General features: G+C 31.6%; 2 protein-coding genes and 1 pseudogene across 3 annotated transcripts; all 3 read left to right on the plus strand.

Annotated features, from left to right (window-relative positions):
* Positions 1-6,881: 6,881 nt before the first annotated feature.
* On the plus strand, positions 6,882-14,893 carry LOC145957336 (autophagy protein 5-like; annotated as a pseudogene). Its single transcript, XR_014433553.1, has 5 exons — positions 6,882-6,890; positions 11,185-11,293; positions 11,362-11,428; positions 11,633-11,695; positions 13,384-14,893. The product of XR_014433553.1 is annotated as an autophagy protein 5-like (transcript).
* Positions 14,894-15,059: 166 nt separating this feature from the next.
* On the plus strand, positions 15,060-18,953 carry LOC145956818 (uncharacterized). Its single transcript, XM_083072530.1, has 2 exons — positions 15,060-17,417; positions 17,499-18,953. Exon 1 carries the CDS (start codon positions 15,126-15,128, stop codon positions 17,328-17,330), a length of 2,205 nt encoding a protein of 734 aa, XP_082928656.1. The 5' UTR covers positions 15,060-15,125; the 3' UTR covers positions 17,331-17,417; positions 17,499-18,953.
* A 124-nt stretch (positions 18,954-19,077) lies between these two features.
* On the plus strand, positions 19,078-21,542 carry LOC145956819 (uncharacterized). The gene is made up of 5 exons (XM_083072531.1): positions 19,078-19,544; positions 19,633-19,768; positions 19,866-20,141; positions 20,214-20,318; positions 20,940-21,542. Exons 1-5 carry the CDS (start codon positions 19,081-19,083, stop codon positions 21,396-21,398), a joined length of 1,440 nt encoding a protein of 479 aa, XP_082928657.1. The 5' UTR covers positions 19,078-19,080; the 3' UTR covers positions 21,399-21,542.
* Positions 21,543-23,982: the final 2,440 nt, after the last annotated feature.

The raw sequence follows: 23,982 nt of genomic DNA on the forward strand, positions 1-23,982 counted from the left end.
TTTATGTGTCTGATGTTATATATGAATGACTTTACCCTTTAAGTGTTTGATCCTAATTGAGGTATTTTAGTGGTGTGAGTTAGGATCATGATTTATAATGTAATAGTAATATGAGAATGATTAAATGATGAGTTGAGTGAGTAGGTTAAGATTTGATCTTGAATGTCATGACTTGCTAAATGAGGTATATGTGATGGTCATGTGATGTGCTTGTGTGTGTGATAATAATGTGGTGTGTTGTGTGTGGATCCATGTGATGTGAAATCTAAGACTGACCTAGAAATGTAAAAGTCTTGACGAAATTGCCTAGCCAAGATATGATTTTTGTGACTTGAAAATTATGAATAAGATTGATATGAATACACATCGCGTCTTGTGTGATATGTATCATGTGCATAATGTGTTTTTGTGATGGGTATGATACAAAATACGCGGTAGAGAAGGTCCCCTTTATGTAAAAGCTTGGGAATTCATGACCTTGTAGATAACTAGGTTTAGGAGCCACAATCATACCCTTTGTGTGCATGGGCTGAAACTTGAACAATATAGCTATCCTAATGTGCCATTAGTGTATATCCTCCTAGTGTTGAATGTTGTGATGGCAGTGACCCGATGTGACACCCTTTACCCTACATACCATAACACATAGATAACAAAATTTGAAGAACATAATCTTTCATAATTAAAATATCAAACATGTTAAGATAGAGAGTATCACATCCATGACTTAAACAAATAACATAATCAGTAGAAATTACTAAGAAATAATGCTAAGGTTTCCAAAAAATTTAATAAGAACAACATCCTAATCTAATCCTATTTACGCCCCGATGTCATATGTCCTATCACAGCAAAGCCCAACATTGAAGCCTAAGCTTCATCACCAACATCCTAATCTAATCCTATCTACGTCCCGATGTCATATATCCTATTAGAGCGAAGCCCAACATTGAAGCCTAAGCTTCATCACCAATATCCTAATCTAATCCTATCTACGCCCCAATGTCATATGTTCTATCAGAGAAAAACCCAACATTGAAGCCTAAGCTTCATCACCAACATCCTCAGCCTCATGTTGATGATCACCTGTATAACAATCAAAGGAATGCATAGATAGATTAACAACAATATCACATCCCACTCACCAAAGACATAAAAAAATCAAGTTAATATATAACATTAAAAATTCACATGTAATGGACACAAACTACATATTATCATGCATGTGACACCAGTAACACATCACATGGTGCATTGCCACTAGCAACACACGTAGAGAGTCTAGGAGTACATGTCGGGTCACACCCTCTACGCACACAATGAGCGAGACTGGGACTTATAAACCAAGCTATCCCCAAGGACTAATCCCCAAGCTTTTACACAAGGGGGCCTTCCTTGGCGGTGTATTCCATATCGTACCCTTAAAACATTTATGCAAATGATGCATGTAATTCAAGACTCTATGCATTCTCATCTCACATCATCATGTCTCATTATCACATATCATCATATCTCATGTCTCATATTCACTTTTCATATTATATCATCATATTCACATAGTCTCCACAGAGCACTTTAATTCATATAAAAACTTGTCTATTTTCGAAATTAAACACATATTTACACTCAGCAAACATCAAGGGACACAACAGAAAACTCAAAAGGTAAAACAGAAAACATTCAAAATTTGTCTGTTTCTCATAGGGTCCCACAAGAACCCATAGAGCACTCTAATTCATATCAAAACTTGTTTATTTTCAAAATTAAACACATATTTACACTCAACAAACATCAAGGAACACAACAGAAAACTCAGAAGGTAAAACAGAAAACATTAGAAATTTGTCTGTTTCTCATAGGATTTCTCGTAGGAACCCACAAAAATCTCAAATCATACAATTACAATTCTAAAACTGAAATTAATCATTCATTCAAGCAATTCATACAATTAGTTACATACAAGAAGAACAATAGATGAAACAGACACAATTGGGGAAAACCCCTCATACATGAGCATATAACAAACATAGGATTGGGGGCCAATCCCACTACCCAACATACATTTCCAAACCCAGAGCGAGGTTTCTCACTCCCCCCTTACTTGGATAAGCAGAAGATGAAGCTAGAGCAAAATCTGGTTGATCTCCTTCTCTTAGTTCTCCTTGGTCTTTAGAGAGCGTGTCCAGGAGCAGTGCCTGAGTATGCTATTTATAGACGTCAAAAGTGGCCAAAATGGCCCGTTTTGGATCCAGAACGGCCCGTTTCGAATCCAGAACGGTCCGTTTCGAATCTAGAACGGTCCGTTTCGAATCCAGAACGGCCCTTTCTGGATTCATGTTGTTAAGTCAGACAAAGAAACTCCCAACAATGTTTTGAGTGAGACAAATATAATACATGTTGTTATCTCTAACAAGTGTATTAGTGTTTTTCAGAAAAACATAAGAACAGGTAAGATGAAGAACAAGCATATGCATCAGATGATACAAGACGTCAGACGAAAGGCTAACACAAGCATCCAACAAGCACAACTAGAAAAATTAATATTTGTGACGAATTTTGTGACGGAAAAAACAGCATCGCTAATAGTGACGCATTTTGTGAGGGAATTTTAAGTTTTGTGACGGACAAGAATTTATTGACTTTTGTGACGGATTTTGTGACGGAATATATTCCGTCTCTAAAAATCCGTCACAAATTTCGTCACTGAATCAAAAAAAAAATATTTGTGACGGATTTTGTGACGGAAAAATTTTCGTCTCTAAACATCCGTCACAAATTTCATCACTAAATAAAAAAAAATGTTTGTGACGGATTTTGTGACGGAATGAACTTCGTCTCTAAAAAATCCGTCACAAATGTCGTCACTAAAATGAAAAAATTTAGTGACGGATTTTTCCCTCTCAAAATTCCGTCACAAATAAGTTAAAATATTTTGTGAATAAATTTGTGACAAATTGTTCCCTCTCAAAATATTAAATTTTATTTATGAAACTTTTATATTTAAGAATCATGCATAATTAAAGAAAATATGTTAATTTTTTTTAAAAAAAATAATAAAATTAAAAATATTTTATTTCATTAAAGGACTGAAAAAATTATGAAATTCATTTAATTAAATAAAAAATTGTCAATTTTGAACATAAGAAACTAAGACATTCATTAAAAATATTTAAAAAAAACTTGTGAAAATAAAAAAAAATATTAATTTAATTTTGGCTTAATTACATTTTTGATCCCTCAAGTATTGTAATTGTGCAATTTTGATCCCTAAGATTTTAATTGGATAATTTTAGTCCCTAAAGAATTGTAATTGTGCAATTTTAGTCCTTTAATTTTTAATTGAACAATTTTAGTCTCTCAAAAATCATAATTGTGCAATTTGAATCTCTCCCATTAAAAATTTAATAATTTTAAAATTTTAATATATATATATATATATATAATAATTTAAAATTATACCATTATTTGCTTATTTAAGTTAACATATACTATAATTTTTATTAATGTAACAAATGATATATATTTATTATTACTAAATAAATAAAATTTATATATTATTAATAATTTAATATTGCTAATAAATTAATATCAATAATAATTTTAGTATATTTATAGATAAATTGATAATTTGATAAATATGGCTTAGTATATATTAATATACTTATACAAAAATATAAATATATAGTAGATATATAAGATATGTATATTTATATTTTTGTAAAATTATATTAATATATAATAAGTTATATTTATCAAATTATTAGTTTATGTATAAATATACTAATAATATTATTGATATTAATTTATGAATAATATTATAAAAATATAATATATATATATATATATATTATGTATTTATTAATAATAAATATATATCATTTGTGTGACATCCTCTACCCCACATACCATAACACAAATAACAAAAATTGTATAACATAATCTTTTTCATAATTGAAATACCAAACATGTTTAATTCAAATCAAAACTCATGTATTTGTGGAATTTAATAGATATTCATACATCTCACGCAACAAGGAATACAACAGAACAATCAAAAAGCAAAATATAAACTTGCATAGTTTATTTGTTTCTCTCAGGGTTCTCTTAAGAACCCACAAAGTACTCTAATCCATACAATAAACATCTTACTCATATAATTGTCTCTTACAATTGCATTCCCTTATGGTGTGTTTGGATGAGTAATTTTACAAATTCAAGGAATTTGAAATTCTTGGTATTTGAATTACTTTGATTTCAATTTCTATCATTGTTAAAATATTTTGTTTGGATAAGTCAATTCAATTTTTTTTAAATTTTAAATTGTTAATTTGGATATGATAATTTGATTCTATCATGATAAAAATGCTTTTAAAAATATATTTATATGTTGAGATTTTTAAATAAAATTTTATAAAAAAAATGTTAACCAATTTTTAAATATTTAATAATTTTAAAAATTAATTTAGATAATATTTAATAATTTATAAAGTATTTTTGAATATTCAATAATTAAAAATATGAAGATATAAGATAAAATATATGAGTGAAATAAGGGGAAAAAAATATGAGGAATTTCAAAGTGTTACATTTTTGGGAGAATTTGAAATTCCACTATTTCAAAGAATTTCACAAATGCTCTGGTAATCGATTACAACACTTGGTAATCGATTACATCGATTTAGTTTAAAAATGGTTGAACGTTGTAAGGTTTAAATTCAAATTTTGAAATTTTATCTTATGGTAATCGATTACATGTAATGGTAATCGATTACCAGAACACGTTTTAAGAGTGAATTTGTACATATGAGATTCATCCTTTGGTAATCGATTACATGTAATGGTAATCGATTACCAGTCTCTCAAAAACAATAATTGCCTTATTAAAACTTAAAATATTGAAAACCTTTATTTTCAAAACCTTATTAATATAAATCATATTTGGGTTTTCTTTGAAATTCTTTATTTTAAATGGCCAAGAACTTTATGCAATATTTTTAAAGATTTCTTTTTACATATTAAGCTAGGTTGACAAGACTTATCTAAAATATTTTGAAATTTTTGTTTCTTGGTCACCTTGCTTTAACTTGACCTCTTGTTTTCTTTAACTTCTTTGGCATCATCAAAATCCTTTAGATACGTTCTTCCACATTCTCCCCCTTTTTGATGATGACAACATACTTTAGATGGAAAGAAACATAAAACAGTGTATATCGATCACTCCCCCTTAGTGTCCCCCTTAATAAATCATTGTTTGATGTTAATTTTTATATTGTAAAAAATTGACTTTAAATAGACAGTTGTAATGATCAGATTAAATTGTTCAATTCAAAATATCTAATATTTGATCAGGACCCTTCTTTCCTTTTCTCTCCCCCTTTGGCAACATCAAAAGGAATGAGACAATATATAAAAAAATTGAATAAGATAAACAAACACCATTCAGAAACAAAAGTAAAATATGTCCTATGAGCAAAATAGTCAGAGTCAAGCGGGCAGAATTAATCTAAAACATACTAATCAAAGATCCAGAAATTGACTAAAAAATAGTCCAAAACATAAGATAAACTAAAATAGCAAATAACAGAATCAGAGTCAACTAGCTACTCGGAAGGGCGTCTAAGAGATTTTACTTCGTCCTCAAGACGAGTCATGCGAGTGTCAAGAGAATCAAAACGTTCACCAACATAGAACCGGAGATCTCTAATTTCATTGAGAACATCCGAGAGAAGTGTTGATGAAGGATCTTGAGGAGGTGGTGACGGAGTTCGATCGTCAGTGTCTACTGCTTGAAAATCCCGCTTCCTGACCCAGGTGTTGTCCAGTGTTTTCTTGTACCCAAAGGAAGCAATTGCATTTGCTCCAATCTCAAAGAACCTCTTAACTGGAACCCAGGTTTCATCTTCCAAAGGAACTTTAAAATGTTCCAAAATAGTAGTTACAAAATGTGGGTGTGGAAGAGAAGCATTAACCCGCAAGGCCTTCTTCATTCGACTCCTAATCAGATGAGCCCAGCTAAATTCCCGGCCAGTGATTAGAGCCCATATCAAAATTAAGTCCTCTTCTGAAGCCTGTGAAAGGTTAGTCGTGCGTGGAAGCAGTACCCGAACAATTATGTAATGCATGATTCTATAATCAAATTTCATTGAGCCAGCCAATAATCTTCCAGTCATGTCAACATTATCCACACAAATCATACTTCGGGCATTGGGATGGGAATATTCTGGTTTCCATGTATCCGGAATCGTGCCCTCAAACAGAGTACCTTGATCTTTTAATTTTGATAAATCCCGGAACAGAGACTGATTTATCACTATTGGAATCTTTTTAACCTCGGTGTAAAGAACTCCATTCCTAATTTGTAAATTGCTGTAAAAGACCCTAACTAATTCTGGATAAACAGGGTTTTTCATAGCCATAAAATCTACTAACCCAGAATTCTTAAAAATCGTATAACACTCAAAAGATTCATCCTCAAAAAAATCAATACTGATATATTTGGGATCAACAATATTTCTCTCAGAAAATAACTGGTAGTACTTATCTCGTTGTTCGTCTGTGGAGAACAGAGCGAGAGCACGTCCAGCGTATGGAATGGGAGGGAGGCTGTTGGCGGCGCCTGGCGGTGGTTGAACGAGACGAAGAACCCTTATGACGTTTGGATGATTCTGCCATTTGAGTGTTTGTTTTGAAAAATGCAATCGGTAGAGTTGAAGAGACTTGAAAACGATGAAGAATGGAACAAACGGGGCTCAATTTGGTTAAGATTTGAGGAAGATATGGGGATTTGAAGATCTAAGGGGCGGAGGGTTTTGGGTTTTCTTTCGTGAGGAAGAAGACGAACTGCACTTTTTTAAGTGCAGAGGAGTCGTGTAATCGATTACATGACTATGGTAATCGATTACACCTTTTGAGATTCTTTGCATTTTGGCTCTGGTAATCGATTATATTACATGGTAATCGATTACACTATACCCAGATAAGTGTAATAGCACTGGTAATCGATGACATTACTATGTAATCGATTACATATATCAGAACAAGCAAACATGCATTGGTAATCGATTACATGACCAATAGCTAATACTTTAAAACATTCTATAAAAGTCATTAAAATAACTATAAGAAGATAATGTCCACAAATATAAAATAAATAATAATTAACTAATTTAGTTATTTATTGAAAAATATCTTTCTAATTTTATATACCTGAACAAGAGCTGTCAAAACGGGCCAGCCCGGCCCGTTTGGCCCTGCCCACCTCAACCCACTTTTTAAGTGGGCCAACCCGGCCCGGCCCACCAAGTTTATTATCTAAAATTTTCTAGCCCGGCCCGGTCCACGACGGGTTGGTGGGCTAAACGGGCAGCCCACCAACCCACCTTATTTATTTAAAAAAAATTATAATTTAAAATAAATTTCAATATAAAATAATATTTAATCTAAAGTAAAAATTTTTAAACTAAGTATCATGGGTACAACATTAAAATTAAATTAATAAGTGTGCAACTTTAAAAAATTAAAAAAATTAAAAATAAAAAATCTTTCATGAGAGTGATTATTCATCAATATTAAATTTTATTAGAGGTTTGGATAGATAAATTTATAGTAATGTCATATTATTTAACATTGATTTTATCTTTATCTATAAAAAAAATGATATCTTATTAAAATAATGCATATATAATAATAAATAGTTAAGTGAGTTGTTAGTGGGTTTAGGGGATAGGTTGGTAAGTGGGTGGCCCACCACGGGTTCAACCCGGGTGGGCCGGGTCGAAAGTGGGCCGGGTCACATTTTTTGACCTATCATAAATTTTTTCATTTTTTTGGCCCGGCCCGGCCCGTTTTCAAGGTGGGCCGGGTTGACCCACGGGCTGGAGCCCACTTTGACAGCTCTAACAAGCAGACACATACTGGTAATCGATTACATGACCATGGTAGGCCACTAGGCCAAAAGCTATAGCTGATAGTCAGGGCGCAACTCTTTTTACTTAAGGGCGTAGAAGCCCAAGTTTGAGAACGGCCCATTTTGGGCTACTTAAAAATCAAAATATTACAAAAATTAATTTTCATAAATATTCATTATTAAAATAGTAATAATTATTAAAAACCTTTAAAATATTCTATAAAAGTCATTAAAATAACTATAAGAAGATAATGTCCTCAAATATAAAATAAATAATAATTAACTAATTTAGTTATTTATTGAAAAATATCTTTCTAATTTCATAATTTTTAATTTTAAAATTTAAATTTTTAGTTAAAAATTAAAAATTTCTTATTTTTTGTTAATAAAATAATATCCTTTAATTTCTTAATTTTTATGCTTAAAAGCAAACTTATAAAATAATATAATTTAGATTTATGAAAGAAATAAGCACAACCTAAAAAATGGAAATATTTTATTTTACATGAAAGTTATTAATATGACAGGTATTACTCGATGTTGTGTTTTCAAGTATCCTAATATTGTGAATTTTATATTTAAGTAGTAAATCTGTAAAATATAGGTAATGAGTATAAATATATGAGTATTATATTTAAAAATTCAATGAATCTATATATAAAAATTAGAAATAAGTAGATTGTTAATTATAAAGGTAAGTATATAAATAAAAATTAATTAAATATATATATTATTATTCATAATATAATTAATTATCAAGCGGTGTGTAATATTTAATATATAAAAGTTACACCCGGTATCAGTGTTAGTATAACCTGTTTGTCTATATATATATAAAGAGAGAGACAGAGAGACTGAGATAATGAATGGAAGAAAAATAATTAAATATATAGTTGTTTGATTATCTATATAGGGAAAATATATTACGTCATCTTGTAACTAATTTTTGTCTCCAAAATAATGGATAATATTATAACCCTCAATTCTTAAGAAATAAATAAATAAATTTTAATTATTAATTTTACTTTTTATTAAAAGATTTAAAGACATGAAGTGTATATAATGGTATGTCATAACCTAATTTAATATATGAATAGGGATCCTTTTAATCCAACAGTAAGTTTACATAGACTTACTTCATTCAATAACTTATGTTCAACATTAAATTTTAACGATCAAACTGTTCAATTTAAAATTGTTAATGCATAGATCAAATAATGCATAGATCAAATAATATTATTAGTATATTTTTATAATATTATTGATAAATTAATATCAATAATATTATTAGTATATTTATAGATAAATTGATAATTTGATAAATATAACTTAGTATATATTAATATACTTTTACAAAAATAAAAATATAGTAGATAAGATATGTATATTTATAATTAATATATTTATATTTTTGTAAAAGTATATTAATATATAATAAGTTATATTTATCAAATTATTAGTTTATCTATAAATATACTAATAATATTATTGATATTAATTTATCAATAATATTATAAAAATAATAATATATATATTTTATTTATTTATTAAGAATAACTATATATCATTTGTGTGACACCCTCTCCCCCACATACCATAACACAAATAATAAAAATTGAATAACCTAATTTTTTTCATAATTGAAATATCAAACATGTTTAATTCAAATCAAAACTCATCTATTTGTGGAATTAAATAGATATTCATACATCTCATGCAACAAGAAATACAACAGAACAATCAAAAAGCAAAATATAAACTTGTATAGTTTGTTTGTTTCTCTCATGGTTCTCTTAAGAACCTACAGAGCACTCTAATCCATACAATAAATATCTGACTATTTTAGTAGTTTAGTTTAGAACGGCCCGTTCCACTATGGGAACGGGCCATTCTGTATTTGCGTATTGATCATAAATTTATGTGTTAGAACAGCCTGTTCCGCTTTAGTTTTAATAGGCTATTTTAGTAGTCTAGAACGGCCCGTTGCAGTTTGAGAACGACCCGTTCTGGCTACTTAAAAATCAAAATATTACAAAAATTAATTTTCATAAATATTCATTATTAAAATACTAATAATTATTAAAAAACTTTAAAACATTCTATGAAACTCATTAAAATAACTATAAGAAGATAATGTCCACAAATATAAAATAAATAATAATTAACTAATTTAGTTGTTTATTGAAAAATGTCTTTCTAATTTCATAGCATCAAATAATTCAAATAGTAAGAATTTAAAACTCTTTAAATTTGTAATTATTTTCATCCAAACACACATGATAAGGATTATTTTCCTTATCTTCTTATCTTGTCCAATATATATATATATATATATATATATATATATATATATATATATATATATATATATAAGCAAAACTCAATAAAATTATTGATTAAAAGATAAAGTATACAAATATGTAATTAATATTGGATTTTATTTATTATAAAACATAATAAATAAAATCTAAAATCTAGAGCAATTTCTTTGATACAAATATGTAATTAATTTTAATATATAATAAATTTAATATCAAAATATTTATTATAATTTTAGTTATGATTTATATAATATTTTGATTTAATATTAAATTTCTTTTGATTATAATATTTTAATATATTTTATTTAAAATATCAGTTAACATATTTTATTATATTTTTATTTTAATTTATTATAAAATAATTAGAATATTTAATTTAACATCATTAAAAAAATAATCATTATAAAATTTATTCTTTTTTAATTTAATTATTTATTATAATACTTTTTAGTTACCGTATTTACCAAAAAATTATTTTTAATTAAAATATATTTTAGAATTTTAGTTAATTCATTATCATTCACTCACTTGATTAAAACGTGATAAAATATAATTAAAATTATTTATTATAATACTTTTTAATCACCGTATTGACTAAAAAATTATTTTTTAAAAAAATATATTTCAAAATTTGTTAATTCATAAAAAATAAATTATTGTAAAAACTAAAATTAAATAACTTAGTTAAAAAATGACTATAGTTAATAAATTAATGTATAATTTGTTTAAAAAAGTGTTTTAAAAAAAATCTGAAAATAAATAGGAAAATAATTTCCCTCCCACGCCCCTGAAAAGTCTGAACCACTCTCCCTCCTCCTCTTAAGTTAGGTTTTCATCTCACTTCAATCCCACACTCTTTTTGTTAAGTCATCGTAGACGCACTCTCCCTTCTCCTCTTAAGTTAGGTTTTCATCTCTTTTTCTCCTCTTCGCTTTCAGCTGTTGGCTCCCAGGATAGGCGCGCTACTTGCCTCTGTTGATTTCGCTTTTGAAGCCTCACTTCAGCACCACGCTTCCCCCTGGAGTTACACCATTTGGTTTGAATACAAGGGCCTTCCTCTTAAGTGGTGCGTCTACGATGTTTTTTTCACTCTCGCATGCGTTGCACTCACCAATTTGTTCATGATTCGTGCAGGTATATACCCACTGGTGTTCTTTTTGATCTTCTATGCGTGGAGCCAGAGAGGCCGTGGAATTTGACGGTAAAGATTTTTGTTTTGTTTTCGTTTGCTGCTTACTCACCAATTTTTGTTTTGTTTTCGTTTCTATGAGCTATTTTTTGATTTTGGGAGGGGAAGGGGAGTAGGGCTTAAAATGAAATAGTAAGATTGCTTAAAGAAATTAGGAGGGATTTATTACAACATTTTTATGCTAGCTACAATCATTCTGTATCTTATGATTTGTAGGTACACTTTAGAGGATATCCAAGTAATTTGTTGCTTCCCTGTGAAGGTGAAGACAGCGTGAAGGTGAGTCCTTTACATGGTTTATTGGTGTGGCATATACGATATTAAGGAAACTACAATGTCAAGGGCTAGGTTTATGGTTTTAGATGGATATCAGTAGTGGAACTTGGTTGTTTCAAGGTTTATTGAGCATGTATCAAGGTAATGATGGTTTGCTGGGAAGAAAGGAATGATGCTAATGGAGTAATGGACCAAAATATCTGTGATAATTGGCTGCTATAAAATGTGTTTTAATTATAAAGGTTAATGGATATATGGGTTTTGTGGAAGGACACAACTTAGATGTAGTTCCATAGGTACTTTTGGTGCTGTTGTCTAATAAGAATTGGACTTTTACCTTGGTAATTTGCATGATAAAGGTTTCCATTACATGTCAACGTGGATTATTGAGGTGAAATTTCAATTCTTATTAGAGAACAAAATCAATTGGACCTATGGAATTGCATACAAGTTTTTTCCTTTGTGGACTACCCAAGGAAGAACCTATTACTGCTTTCAAATAAGGAGTTCTCTATGGAATCTATGATGATTTATAGTCTCCAGATCTTGGAATAATTCTGAATTCTGAAACCAGAAAACAAAATATTGAAGAAAACAAAATATTGAATAAAATGAGTTTTGTTGAATTGAAGAGAGCTTGAGCTATTATAGAACTGAAAGAAAGAAACCAGAGCTTAACCTCCCCAGAGAAAACCTCTCTGCCCAGCAAAAGACCTAACAAACTGTGATTTCCAATAACAGATCCCCTATTCTCCAATCAGCTTATTAAATAATCCTTTTCCCACATGATCTCTCTTCCCTCTAGTTTCCACCTAAGATAATTAACTCTCCACTAGGCCCTTATTCCATCTAGAATAAACCCTCCATATTGTAGGCCTTTTCTGACTCTGGCCCAGTATTGGGACCTCTACTTCCTTATCAGCCTTTGTATTGTAGGTTCTATAATAAGGAATGACATCTTTGAAAATCAGTAGTAGGTATACTACCTTCATAAGCTTCCCAAAATGTTTTCTTCCACTTTTCTATATACTTTTTGTACATCTCTCTCAAATAATGATATTACTTCGATGGTAATTAGTATGCCACTAGACCAAATGATTCTCCGAAAAAATTTCTTGCTTGTCTAAAATGATGACTCCCTGCCAAAGTCTGCATGTGTCTAACTACCTAATTCTTCGAAAATTTATAAAGAAGCATATCCTAATCCCTATTAATACAAATTGTTATTGGATTCTTTGACATCTAAACAATTTTGAATGTAACTCTGCTTCTCATAAATTAGTATAATACTCCCTCTAATCCTTTATTTAAGAAACAAATGACTAATTAATCAAGACCAATAAAAGTAGTTAAGGTATTACATGAATAATGTCATAAATTTAATTTTATTATAAAAAAATCCTTTGAATTGAATGGTTTAAATAGTGGTTACATTTAATGACACTACTAATTCAAGAGATAACTTTTTTCTACCAATGACTGTAAATGGTATTGTTAATAGATTAATAAACACATCTACTTGCATTGCATTAGAGGCAAAGAGACTTTGTTGGAATCAACACAGCGCCACTATGGCAGCTCCTGTAGTGGGCAGGGGCTGTTCTGCACCGATAGACTTTCTATAGTGCACTATTTAAAACCTTGATCTTAAGTTAACCATTCTTAAATGAATTTTGATTTTACTGCTGCAGGCTGCATATGTAATAAATGGTAATTGCAAGAATGTCATGAACATGTCGCATCCTGATCAGGTGGAGCTTTGGGGCTCTGTTTTAAATGGTACAGTTGCTAATTACTTGATATTAAATCTGATACTTTGTAATTCTTTTATTCTGTTTCTTTCTAGGATAGGCTACTTGCCTTTGTTGATTTCGCTTTTGAAGCCTCACTTCAGCACCGCGCTTCCCCCTGGAGTTGACACCATTTGATTTGAATACAAGGGCCTTCCTCTTAAGTGGTGCGTAAATGTATCATAATGCTTTTCCATCATTCAATATATATATGAGTTAGGATTTATTGATAATAGTCCACATTATGTATACTTTCTAATTAATTAAATAATTTTCGATACTCTCCCACTAATATATTATGTTTTTCTGAATTCAAGCTCCCAACAGAAGATCAACTAAAAACCGTTCTTGATAAGTGAAAGACTTTTTCGGAGACGCAAAGGAATCTTTTGGGAAGATAACATTACTGGCATTACTGCAACAGAGGATTCAGACGAAGATACAAAAGAAAAAACCAAGTGAGTTTATTATTTTAGTTTTAATTTATTTTAAAAATAGACAAACACTCAAACACATAGTGTCTCTTCTTTCCTGGCATAATTGAATGTAATTGCTACAATAAATTTTACAAAATATTTTTAATCTTTTTAATAATTAATTTAGATGTAACATCTTGCTAACTTACACTTATGCTTGAGTTGTACTAATTTGATGAATTTAAATTTTAAACTCGATGGCTTGTTAATTTTATAAAGTTTAAATTCAAAATTTGAAATTTTCATCTGCTGGTAATCGATTACAACAAATGGGTGATCGATTACCAGAGAACCTTTTAATAAGTAAATTGCGAACATATAATTTTCATTGTCTAGTAATCGATTACAATAAACGGGTAATCGATTACCAGAGAACCTTTTTATAAGTGATTCATTGTATGGTAATCGATTACAAGAATGGGTAATCGATTACCATAGAACCTTTTAATAAGTAATTCATTGTACGGTAATCGATTACAAGATCTGGTAATCGATTACCAGAGAACCTTTTAATAAGTGATTCATTGTATGGTAATCGATTACCATAGAACCTTTTAATAGTAATTCATTGTATGGTAATCGATTACAAGTATGTGTAATCGATTACCAGAAAACCTTTTAATAAGTACTTCATTGTATGGTAATCGATTACAAATAAACGGGTAATCGATTTCCATAGAACCTTTTAATAAGTAATTCATTGTATGGTAATCGATTACAATAAATGGGTAATCGATTACCAGAGAACCTTTTAATAAGTTATTCATTGTCTGGTAATCGATTACACGAAATGTGTAATCGATTACCAGACTCTTAAAACAATAGTTTCCTCATTAAAAATTAAGATACGCAAAACTTATATTTTCAAAACCTTATTTATATATATATATATATACTATGCCTCTATGTAAACGACTAATGTATGTGTTATTATTGAGTGGAGTAACTCCACTAAGTGTTATTGTTGAAGTGAACCCCTCATTGTCTCTATCTCTTTTCTCTCTCTCTGTCTCTCTCTCTCTCTCTCTATATATATATATATATATATATATATATATATATATATATATATACACAAAATTCATTTAATGCTCATAGGAGTGTCACAGGAGAAAATAGATTAAAATTGTTATAATAATTAATTTTGTCTTATTATATGCATCAGAAATGAATATTCCTGAAAATAGAAGGTGGATGGATAATAGAGTGGATTGTCATAGAAGTATCACAGAAGAATTTATTGTCGGAATTAATGAATTTGTGAATTTTGCTTTGGAACACGATGAACATGATATTGGACAAGGGAAGATTAGGTGCCTTTGTAAGAAATGTAAGTGTAGGAGATATGAAACACCTAACTTAGTAAGGGTGCATCTTTGCAAGAAAGGATTCATGGCTAACTATTATCATTGGACAAACCATGGTGAACCAATACCCCCAATTCCTCCTATGGTTGCAGATCAATCATACTATGCTAGTAATGGGCCTAGGGAAATGTTTGATAATTATCAACAATTGGTCATGGATGCTGCTGGACCAGAAATTGGCACCCACCTTGACCAACATGATGATGACAACAACAACATAATGATGGAAGATCCAAACGTAGAGGCACAAAAATTCTTTCAAATGTTAAAGGATGCACAATCTCCTTTATGGGATGGTTGTGATAAATATTCTGTTTTGTCTGCTTCTTTAAGAGCTTTAACTTTGAAAACAGACTATGGTTTATCCGAAGGATGTTTTAATGAATGGATGCAATTTATGGGGGATATAATGCCAGATGACAATCGTTTTCCTAAAAATATTTACCAAGCAAAGAAAATAGTTGCTGAATTGGGGTTAGGAAGTATGAAAATTGATTGTTGTCCAAGTGGATGTATGTTGTACTACAAGGAAAATGAGATGCTCCAAAATTGTAAAGTTTGTCAAAGGCAGCGATATAAACGTTTTACAAGACGAGGTAAGGACAAAGTAGTGCCACTTAAAAGTATGTGGTACTTCCCTCTTGTTCCTAGGTTGAAACGATTGTATTCTTCAATGCAAACAGCTCATGAAATGAAATGGCATCATACTCATCAAAGAGAACCTAGTTCTTTGTCTCATCCCTCAGATGCAGAAGCTTGGAGACACTTTGATGAAACATGGCCTGATTTTGCTCAAGAGCCTCGAAATGTTCGATTAGGGTTGTGTGCTGATGGCTTTGCTCCATTTGACAAAACTGGTAGGACTTATTCTTGTTGGCCTGTAATTGTTACTCCTTATAATTTGCCGCCGTGGTTGTGTATGAGAAGAGAGTTCATGTTCTTAACCATTATAATTCCTGGGCCATCCAACCCAAAGAATAAAGTTGATGTGTACTTGCGCCCCCTTATAGATGAATTAAAAATGCTATGGGATGATGGAGTTATGACTTATGATGTGTCCTTGAAGCAAATTTTTTTGATGAGAGCAGCTTTGATGTGGACGATCAATGATTTTCCAGCCTATGGGATGTTAAGTGGTTGGATGACAATGGGAAGACTTGCTTGCCCAATTTGTATGGAAAATAATAGAGGGTTTAGCCTTGCATGTAGTAAAAAGACATCATGGTTTGATTGCCATCGTCGATTCTTACCACAAGATCATCCATATAGAAGGAATAAGACTTCATTTACAAAAGGCAAAGTTGAGGTTCTAACTCCTCCACGAAGGTTGAGTGGTGAAGAAATATGGGAAAGGGTACAGCATCTACCAAGTATTGAAGAATCCCAAGAACAAAATCCATCAGGCTATGGGAAAGAGCACAATTGGACAAAACGAAGTATTTTTTGGGAATTACCATATTGGAAGACAAATCTTCTTCGACATAATCTTGATGTGATGCACATTGAGAGAAACGTATTTCTCAATATTTTGTTCACAGTCATGGATACCAAAGGAAAAACAAAGGATACTATCAAATCTAGAAAGGACTTGGAAGTTCATTGTAAGCGTAGAGGTTTAGAACTACATGTCGGCAAGAATGGGAACCTTGTAAAGCCAAAGGCACAATATACATTAACCAAACAACAAAGACTATTTTGTCAATGGGTTATAAGTCTCAAGCTTCCAGATGGTTATGCTTCCAATTTGAGTAGGTGTGTTGACTTGAGGGAAGCAAAGTTATTTGGCATGAAAAGTCATGATTGTCATGTGTTTATGCAACGTTTGCTTTCAGTCGCATTCAAAGTGTTGCCTAAGCCTATATGGAACACTCTTACTGAGTTTAGTCAATTCTTTAGAGAAATTACTTCGTCCTTGCTTTCAGAAGAGAAGTTGTGCGTGTTACAAGATAACATTCCAATCATAATGTGCAAACTAGAACAAATATTCCCTCCAAGTTTTTTTTGACTCAATGGAACATCTACCAATTCATTTAGCATATGAAGCAAGAGTTGGTGGCCCTGTTCAATATAGATGGATGTATCCATTTGAAAGGTTAGTTATTATTAATATTAAATCTATTACAACATCCTTATTTTTTTTTTGCTTGAATTTAAAGACTTACTTTTTTCATAGGTTTATAGGATCGTTAAAAAAGAAAGTTACAAACCAAGCTTATGTGGAAGGCTCAATTTGTAAAGCATATTTACTTGAGGAGATGTCCACATTTGCATCATATTATTATCCTTCCCATATTCCATCAAGGAGAACAAGAGTGTCACGAAATGATGACGGTGAACAATCTTCTTCATATCCTCCATTGTCAATTTTCAATTATCTATGTCGTCTTTTTGGGAAACGTATCAATTTTACCTTGGAAGAGAAGGAAATGGAAGTTGCACATTTGTATGTGCTTTTAAATTGTCCAGAGGTGGTTCCTTACTTAAAGTGAGTATATTTAATATAAACATTGTGTTATAAATTTAAATCAAACTTAAAAATGATTAAATCCTAATCTTGGATATGCAGTATGTACTCGCATTTGTTACGGGAATTGGACCCTGAGATAAATGAAGCCAACCTACACAAGGAAATTTCCATGAACTTTTCTACTTGGTTTAAAACACATGTACGTGAAATAATTATTTTATTTCAAACAAGGTACCTTATTTTAATAGCTTTGACTAACAAAGTATCAAATGTAGGTGCTTAACCCTGATAATGCAATTGATGATGTGCTTTTAAGGAGTTTGGCATGGGGCCCTATTAGAAAAGTCACAAAATGGCCTAATTGTGCTATCAATGGATACAAGTTTGTAACTAAATCCCAAAATGAGGGAATGAGTACAACAAACCATCATGTTTGTGTGCGAGGAGGCCAATATGAAGTAATGGAAAATGATTATTATGGACTGTTAATTGATATTTGTGAATTGGAGTACACTGGGTGGCCTAACAAGAAGTTGGTTTTATTTAAATGTGACTGGTTTGATTCCAGTTCTCAAGGGACAAAAATAGATATTTATGGCAATGTTGAAATTAAAAAATCTAGGAGATATCATACCTATGATCCTTTTATACTAGCTCAACAAGCAGAACAAGTGTATTTTACATCCTTTCCTGAGGGACAACAAGGTTGGTTTGGTGTCATAAAAACCAAGGCACGAAATATAATTCAATCATTAGAAAATGATAAATTTGAAACAAATGTTGCTTACCAAGATGATGATCTACAACAAGTGCCTTTAGTTGTTTCAAATGATGATTTTCAACAAAGTCTTGTTGATAGTATGGGCATGGTAGAGGAAGTTCCAAATGACATAGAAGAAGAAGAAGAAGAAGAAGAAGAAGAAGAAGAGGAAGAAGAAGAAGAAGAAGAAGAAGAAGAAGACATACAATTGACATCAAGTAATGAAGACGATTATGATGAAACTTATGAAGATATAGATTCAAATTAACTTAATCTCATGTTTCATATTGACTCTTTTATGTAATAGAAGAAGAAGAATTAACTTAATTTCATGTTTCATATTCACATCAAGTAATGTTGTAATTGTTGTTGATATGTGTGCATTAATAGACTTTGATGTCATAATCTTGTGGTTGTTGTGGATATGCATATATTACTATATAGTAGATATTATTTGTTAATCTTGAACTTATTATTGATGTCTTAATAAACATTATTTGTTAATGTTCTACATTGTGTGTATAGATTATGAGCAATAACATGACTGATAGAGGAAGAGGGAGAGACACTGGTAGAGGTATTAGTAGAGGTAGGGGAAGAGGGAGAGGTAGAGGTACCACCATTGTGCCACCACCTTCTACTTCTCAGCCAATACATTCTATTGGAGAACCCTCTCATTGTACTACCCAACCTATACATGGTTCCACCTCCCAAACACCTACAACTCCCCAAAGTAACCAAGCTACACCTACCCCTCATGTTACTTCCACTTCCCAACCACATTTAGTTTCTGAAACTAACCAGTCTATACCTACCCCTCATGTTCCTTTAACACAATTCCCAAATATGATTGAAAGACCACAAACAAATCCCTCCATTGATGCTACTGGTAGTCCAATTGTTGGATCATCATCCTCTATTGATCCATCTTTAGAAATTGGAAGCTTTGACTCTGATGGACGTATTTGGATTCGCCCAGGTCCACAAAACACGTAAGTATGAATAATTATTTTCTTTTAGATCAATATAAACATGTTTCGTGTTATAAGTTATTTTAGTTCTTCTATTTTATTTTTATAGATTCGACCCACCAATTCACCCTACCCGTGAAATTTCAAGAATAATCAAAGGGAAGTTTGAAGGGTCATGGGAATCATATGGAGAGGTTAAAAGCACTAATGAAGGTGTGGCAAACATGTGGTTTGAAGAGTTTCAGGTATAAAGAACTACAAATATTATAATAACCATTTTATATTTTTCATTGCATTAAATTGCACATTGTTTAAATAATATTTTATAAATTTTTGATGTAGAGAAAGTTCAAGTGGCTGCCTGATCATGATGCACAAATAAGAAAAGCATTTGACCATAAAGCATCTGAAGGGCTTTCAAATGCTATGTATAGGGTGCGACGAGGCATTGATCAAGGGAGTTGGATTCCAAAGCAAAAACTTGTAGAACTTCAACAAAAATGGAATGATGAGAATTGGAAACATAAGTCAATGACTAATGCTAATAATAGAAATTCTTCTGATGGTTCATTGCATACTGGAGGATCCATTCCTACTTCTGAGCATTTTAAGAGATTGGTAAGTAATATTTACTTATTCTTTTCAGGAGCAAAATTTAAAATTAAACTATATTACTCTTTGTTCCTTCAGAAAATATCTACAGATATGACTCCAACATGTTGGGACCTATTCCAAAAGACCCATAAGACAGCAAACGAGAATGCATGGGTGTCTTCCAAGGCAGAAAGGATAGCGGTAAGTTATAATTTTATATATATTGAATTATGAAGAACTTGATTGATTCTGTTAGAGAGATAATAATGATTATGTTTGCAAGACTTGACATATAATGGTTATATTAGAGACAGAACAATGGTTATGTTTCAACAATGGTTATGGTACTGTCAAAGTTGTCATGTTCTGTCCTTCACTGTCGACTTGACATATTAAGATAGGTTACAGTTAATGGTCTCAAAATTGCAAGCTATACCATTTATAGTATGTAATTTTTTTATATGATTTGAAATTTTTACTGAATTATGTGAACATAGAATCATTTCACCTTATTGGTTGTGCTCAATTTTAGTTTCATGTAATGTGAAGTGCTATCATCTCTACATCTTACTTTACTAATTGCTAAATTCAATGAGATTCATGTGTATGTGGTGTTGCATCTAGGTTTACAAGTTACTAATTTCATTGCAATTCATACTTATCTAGTGATGTGTTGCTCATAAGTTACATCTTAAACTTTTTACTAAGTATTTTTATGTGTTCTTCTTGCATGATTCTTTGCATCATTCATGACATTCATGAGATCTTCTATTGTCATTATTAATGTTTATATACTTTTGTTTCTTACTTTTCTTTTTATAGAATGAGTATGAAAGACGGTTATCTGAAAGAGAGTCACAACAGTTATCGGGAGATCATGCTGCCTCTAGTGTGCAATCTGAAAATAGTATTTTCTATGATGTTGTTGGTGGTGTGAACGATAAAGGAAGAATATTTGGTTTAGGTTCAGAGGCTGGGAAGTATAAACCTTCTTCTTCTACATTCTTAGAGGGTATCTCAACTCCTGAGTATCAACAAATGAAAAATCTTGTTTCAAATTTGTCTGAAGAAAACAAATCATTAAAAGAACAATTGCAAAGCCATGCAGATTTGATTCGTGCTTCACAGGAAGAGTCTCGGTTGGTTCGTGAGCAGCTGAAGCAATTTATGGAGATGTTTTCTCAATCTTCTCGTCCTCTCCAACCTCCTCCTACACATGATGCTGACACAGTACAATCTGATGATAATGAGTTAGATGATGATCATGATATAGATGTTTAGGGATGCATTATCTTTTACTATTATGTTTACTATGCTTTAAACTTATAATTTGTTATGTTTAAGTTTTACTATAGTACTTATCATACATTAGGGATACTTTGTTATATTTGGTGTTATTTGTATCTATAGTATGCTTGACTTTCTTGTATTATTTGTATTTAGTTACATGTTTTTATAGAATTGAGAAATTTTTCTTAATTATTTATTTTGTTAATTTTTTAAACAATTACACAATAAATTCAACTTCTTTGATTAATTAATAAATTATTTGTTAATCACAATTATAGGAGAAAAATATATTCTACAAATTTACGAAAAAATAATTTGCAATTTGTGATGGATTTTATTTATCACCGATGGATTTCATTCAGTAGACAGATTTCGTAATTATTCATCACAAATTTAGTCATCAAAGATGCCCAGTTTGAGAGGGATTCACAACCCAGTTAGTGACGGATTTTATCTGTTGCAAATTGTGACGGATTTTGTGATACCTATCAATCCCTCTCAAATAGCGAGGGATTTAATCCCTCTCAAACAGCGAGGGATTCAATCCCTCTCAAACAGCGAGGGATTCAATCCCTCTCAAATAGCGAGGGATTCCTTCATCTCTCAATCCCTCTCAAATAGCGAGGGATTCATTCATCTCTCAATCCCTCTCAAATAGCGAGGGATTTAATCCCTCTCAAATAGCGAGGGATTCATCACAATTTGTGAGGGATTCATACCTCTCAATCCCTCACAAATTGCGAGGGATTTTAATCCCTCACAAATTGCGAGGGATTTAATCCCTCACAAATTGCGACGGATTATAATCCCTCACAAATTGCGACGGATTTTTATTAATTTCTAAACATCTATTGTTACAAATTAGTGACGGAAATTATATTGTTTGTGATGCCTTTATTCCGTCACTAATTGTGACGGAGTAAATAATCCGTCACTAAATATTTTGTGACGGAATCATTTCCGTCACAAATTCCGTCACTAACTTATTTGTGACGGATTTTATGTAAATTAGTGACGGATTTTTTCCCTCTCTAATTTTAATTTTTCTAGTAGTGAAGGCCAAATCAAGAACAAGGCAAAATTGTGTCAAGCACAACCTAAAACGCAACATAAAGACGTAGACGAAGGTTGGTCAAAGTTCAGAAGAAAGTCAACAACACATCAAATGAAGGACAATACAAACAGATAAGCATTCTAGAAGGAATTGAAAGTCTGGCCATATACTAGATGACAAGATGAAAGAAAAATTCAATGAGTTAATAACAAATGCTCAGACAGTGGTCAAGTATTGAGCTACACATAGACTACCAGACGCAGAAGAAAATTGTCACGCAATCACCTGAGGAATCAAGTTTCAAAGAACAATTTGAATATCATCCACACTCACAGGAGAACACATAAAGTCATCGAAATTGTGAGAAGAAAAGAAGAAAGAAGGAAAGTAAGCACAAAACGTCAAATCCCGAGTGTGTCAGAAAAAGGACACCTACTTTTCTGATAAAGATAACGTCTTTGCAGCTAATCCCTAGGATTCTGTGAAAGTTAGAATCTACAGATTCAGAACAGTATACGCATTGTTCATAAACAGGAAGCAACATTTAATGCAAGATTGAGTGCATTAAATGAAAGGATCAAACTATTCATGAACGACTATATCAGCTTCAACGAACATATTCAACGGGCAAATTTTACATGCCTACAAGTATGCAATAACCTCAAACCGAAGAAGGTTGGCTTTTTTGGCTGGCCGTTGGCCATGTATACTCAACAAAGGAACAAAACCTTAGTGAGTGTACCAACTTATGTATCCTCTCCATGAGAGTAAACCAAACACTCAATCGTTGTAAAGACTAAGGTTGCATACCTTAGTGAGTGTAGAAACCTATGTATCCTCTCTATGAGAGTAACTCATACACTCAAACCAAACTTGTCTAACTAATATTGTAAAGCCTGAAGAGGTTAGGAAAAGAATACTTGTAAATCCCGGAGGGGCTTGTTAAAGAATACTCACTACGAGCCTTAAGAGGCTGATTAAAGAATACTAGTACTGGTGAGTGAAGCTGGCGGCGGGCCAGAAGTGGTCGAGAATACTTGGACCAGGAGTGGTTTTGACTTGGGTGGTCCATAATACTCACTGCTAGCCAGAAGTGATTGATAAAAATATACTAGCACTAGTGAGTGAAGCTGGCGGGCCATGAGTGGTCGAGAATACTTGGGGAACCAGAAGTGGTTTAATAATACTAGAGCTGGTTAGTGAAGCTAGCTAGCCAACCAAGAGTGGTTGAGAATACTCATGACCAGGAGTGGCCGTGACCAGGATGGTCTAGAATACTCAAGGCCTAAAGAGGTCGAAAATACTTGGACCAAGAGTGGTTCTAACCTGGGTGGTCCATAATACTCAATGTTATCCTGAAGAAGCTGATAAGAAAATACTAGCGTTGATGAGTGAAGTCAACGGGCCATAAGTGGTCGACAATACTTTTGTACTTAATTGCATATTTAGTGAAACCCTTCAGTTAAAGGAGACTGGACGTAGCTCAGTTGAGCGAACCAGTATAAAAATGATTGAAGTGTT

This window comes from Cajanus cajan, chromosome 4, assembly GCF_000230855.2.
Source record: "Cajanus cajan strain Asha chromosome 4, NIPB_CcT2T_4, whole genome shotgun sequence".
Lineage (NCBI taxonomy): Eukaryota > Viridiplantae > Streptophyta > Magnoliopsida > Fabales > Fabaceae > Cajanus > Cajanus cajan.

Coding starts and splice junctions, on each gene's coding strand:
- LOC145956819 (XM_083072531.1), top strand. CDS start 19,081: ATGAGCAATAACATGACTGATAGAGGAAGAGGGAGAGACACTGGTAGA. Junction 19,769..19,865: donor TGTGGTTTGAAGAGTTTCAG/GTATAAAGAACT, acceptor TTTTTGATGTAG/AGAAAGTTCAAGTGGCTGCC. Junction 20,319..20,939: donor CCAAGGCAGAAAGGATAGCG/GTAAGTTATAAT, acceptor TTCTTTTTATAG/AATGAGTATGAAAGACGGTT.
- LOC145956818 (XM_083072530.1), top strand. CDS start 15,126: ATGAATATTCCTGAAAATAGAAGGTGGATGGATAATAGAGTGGATTGT.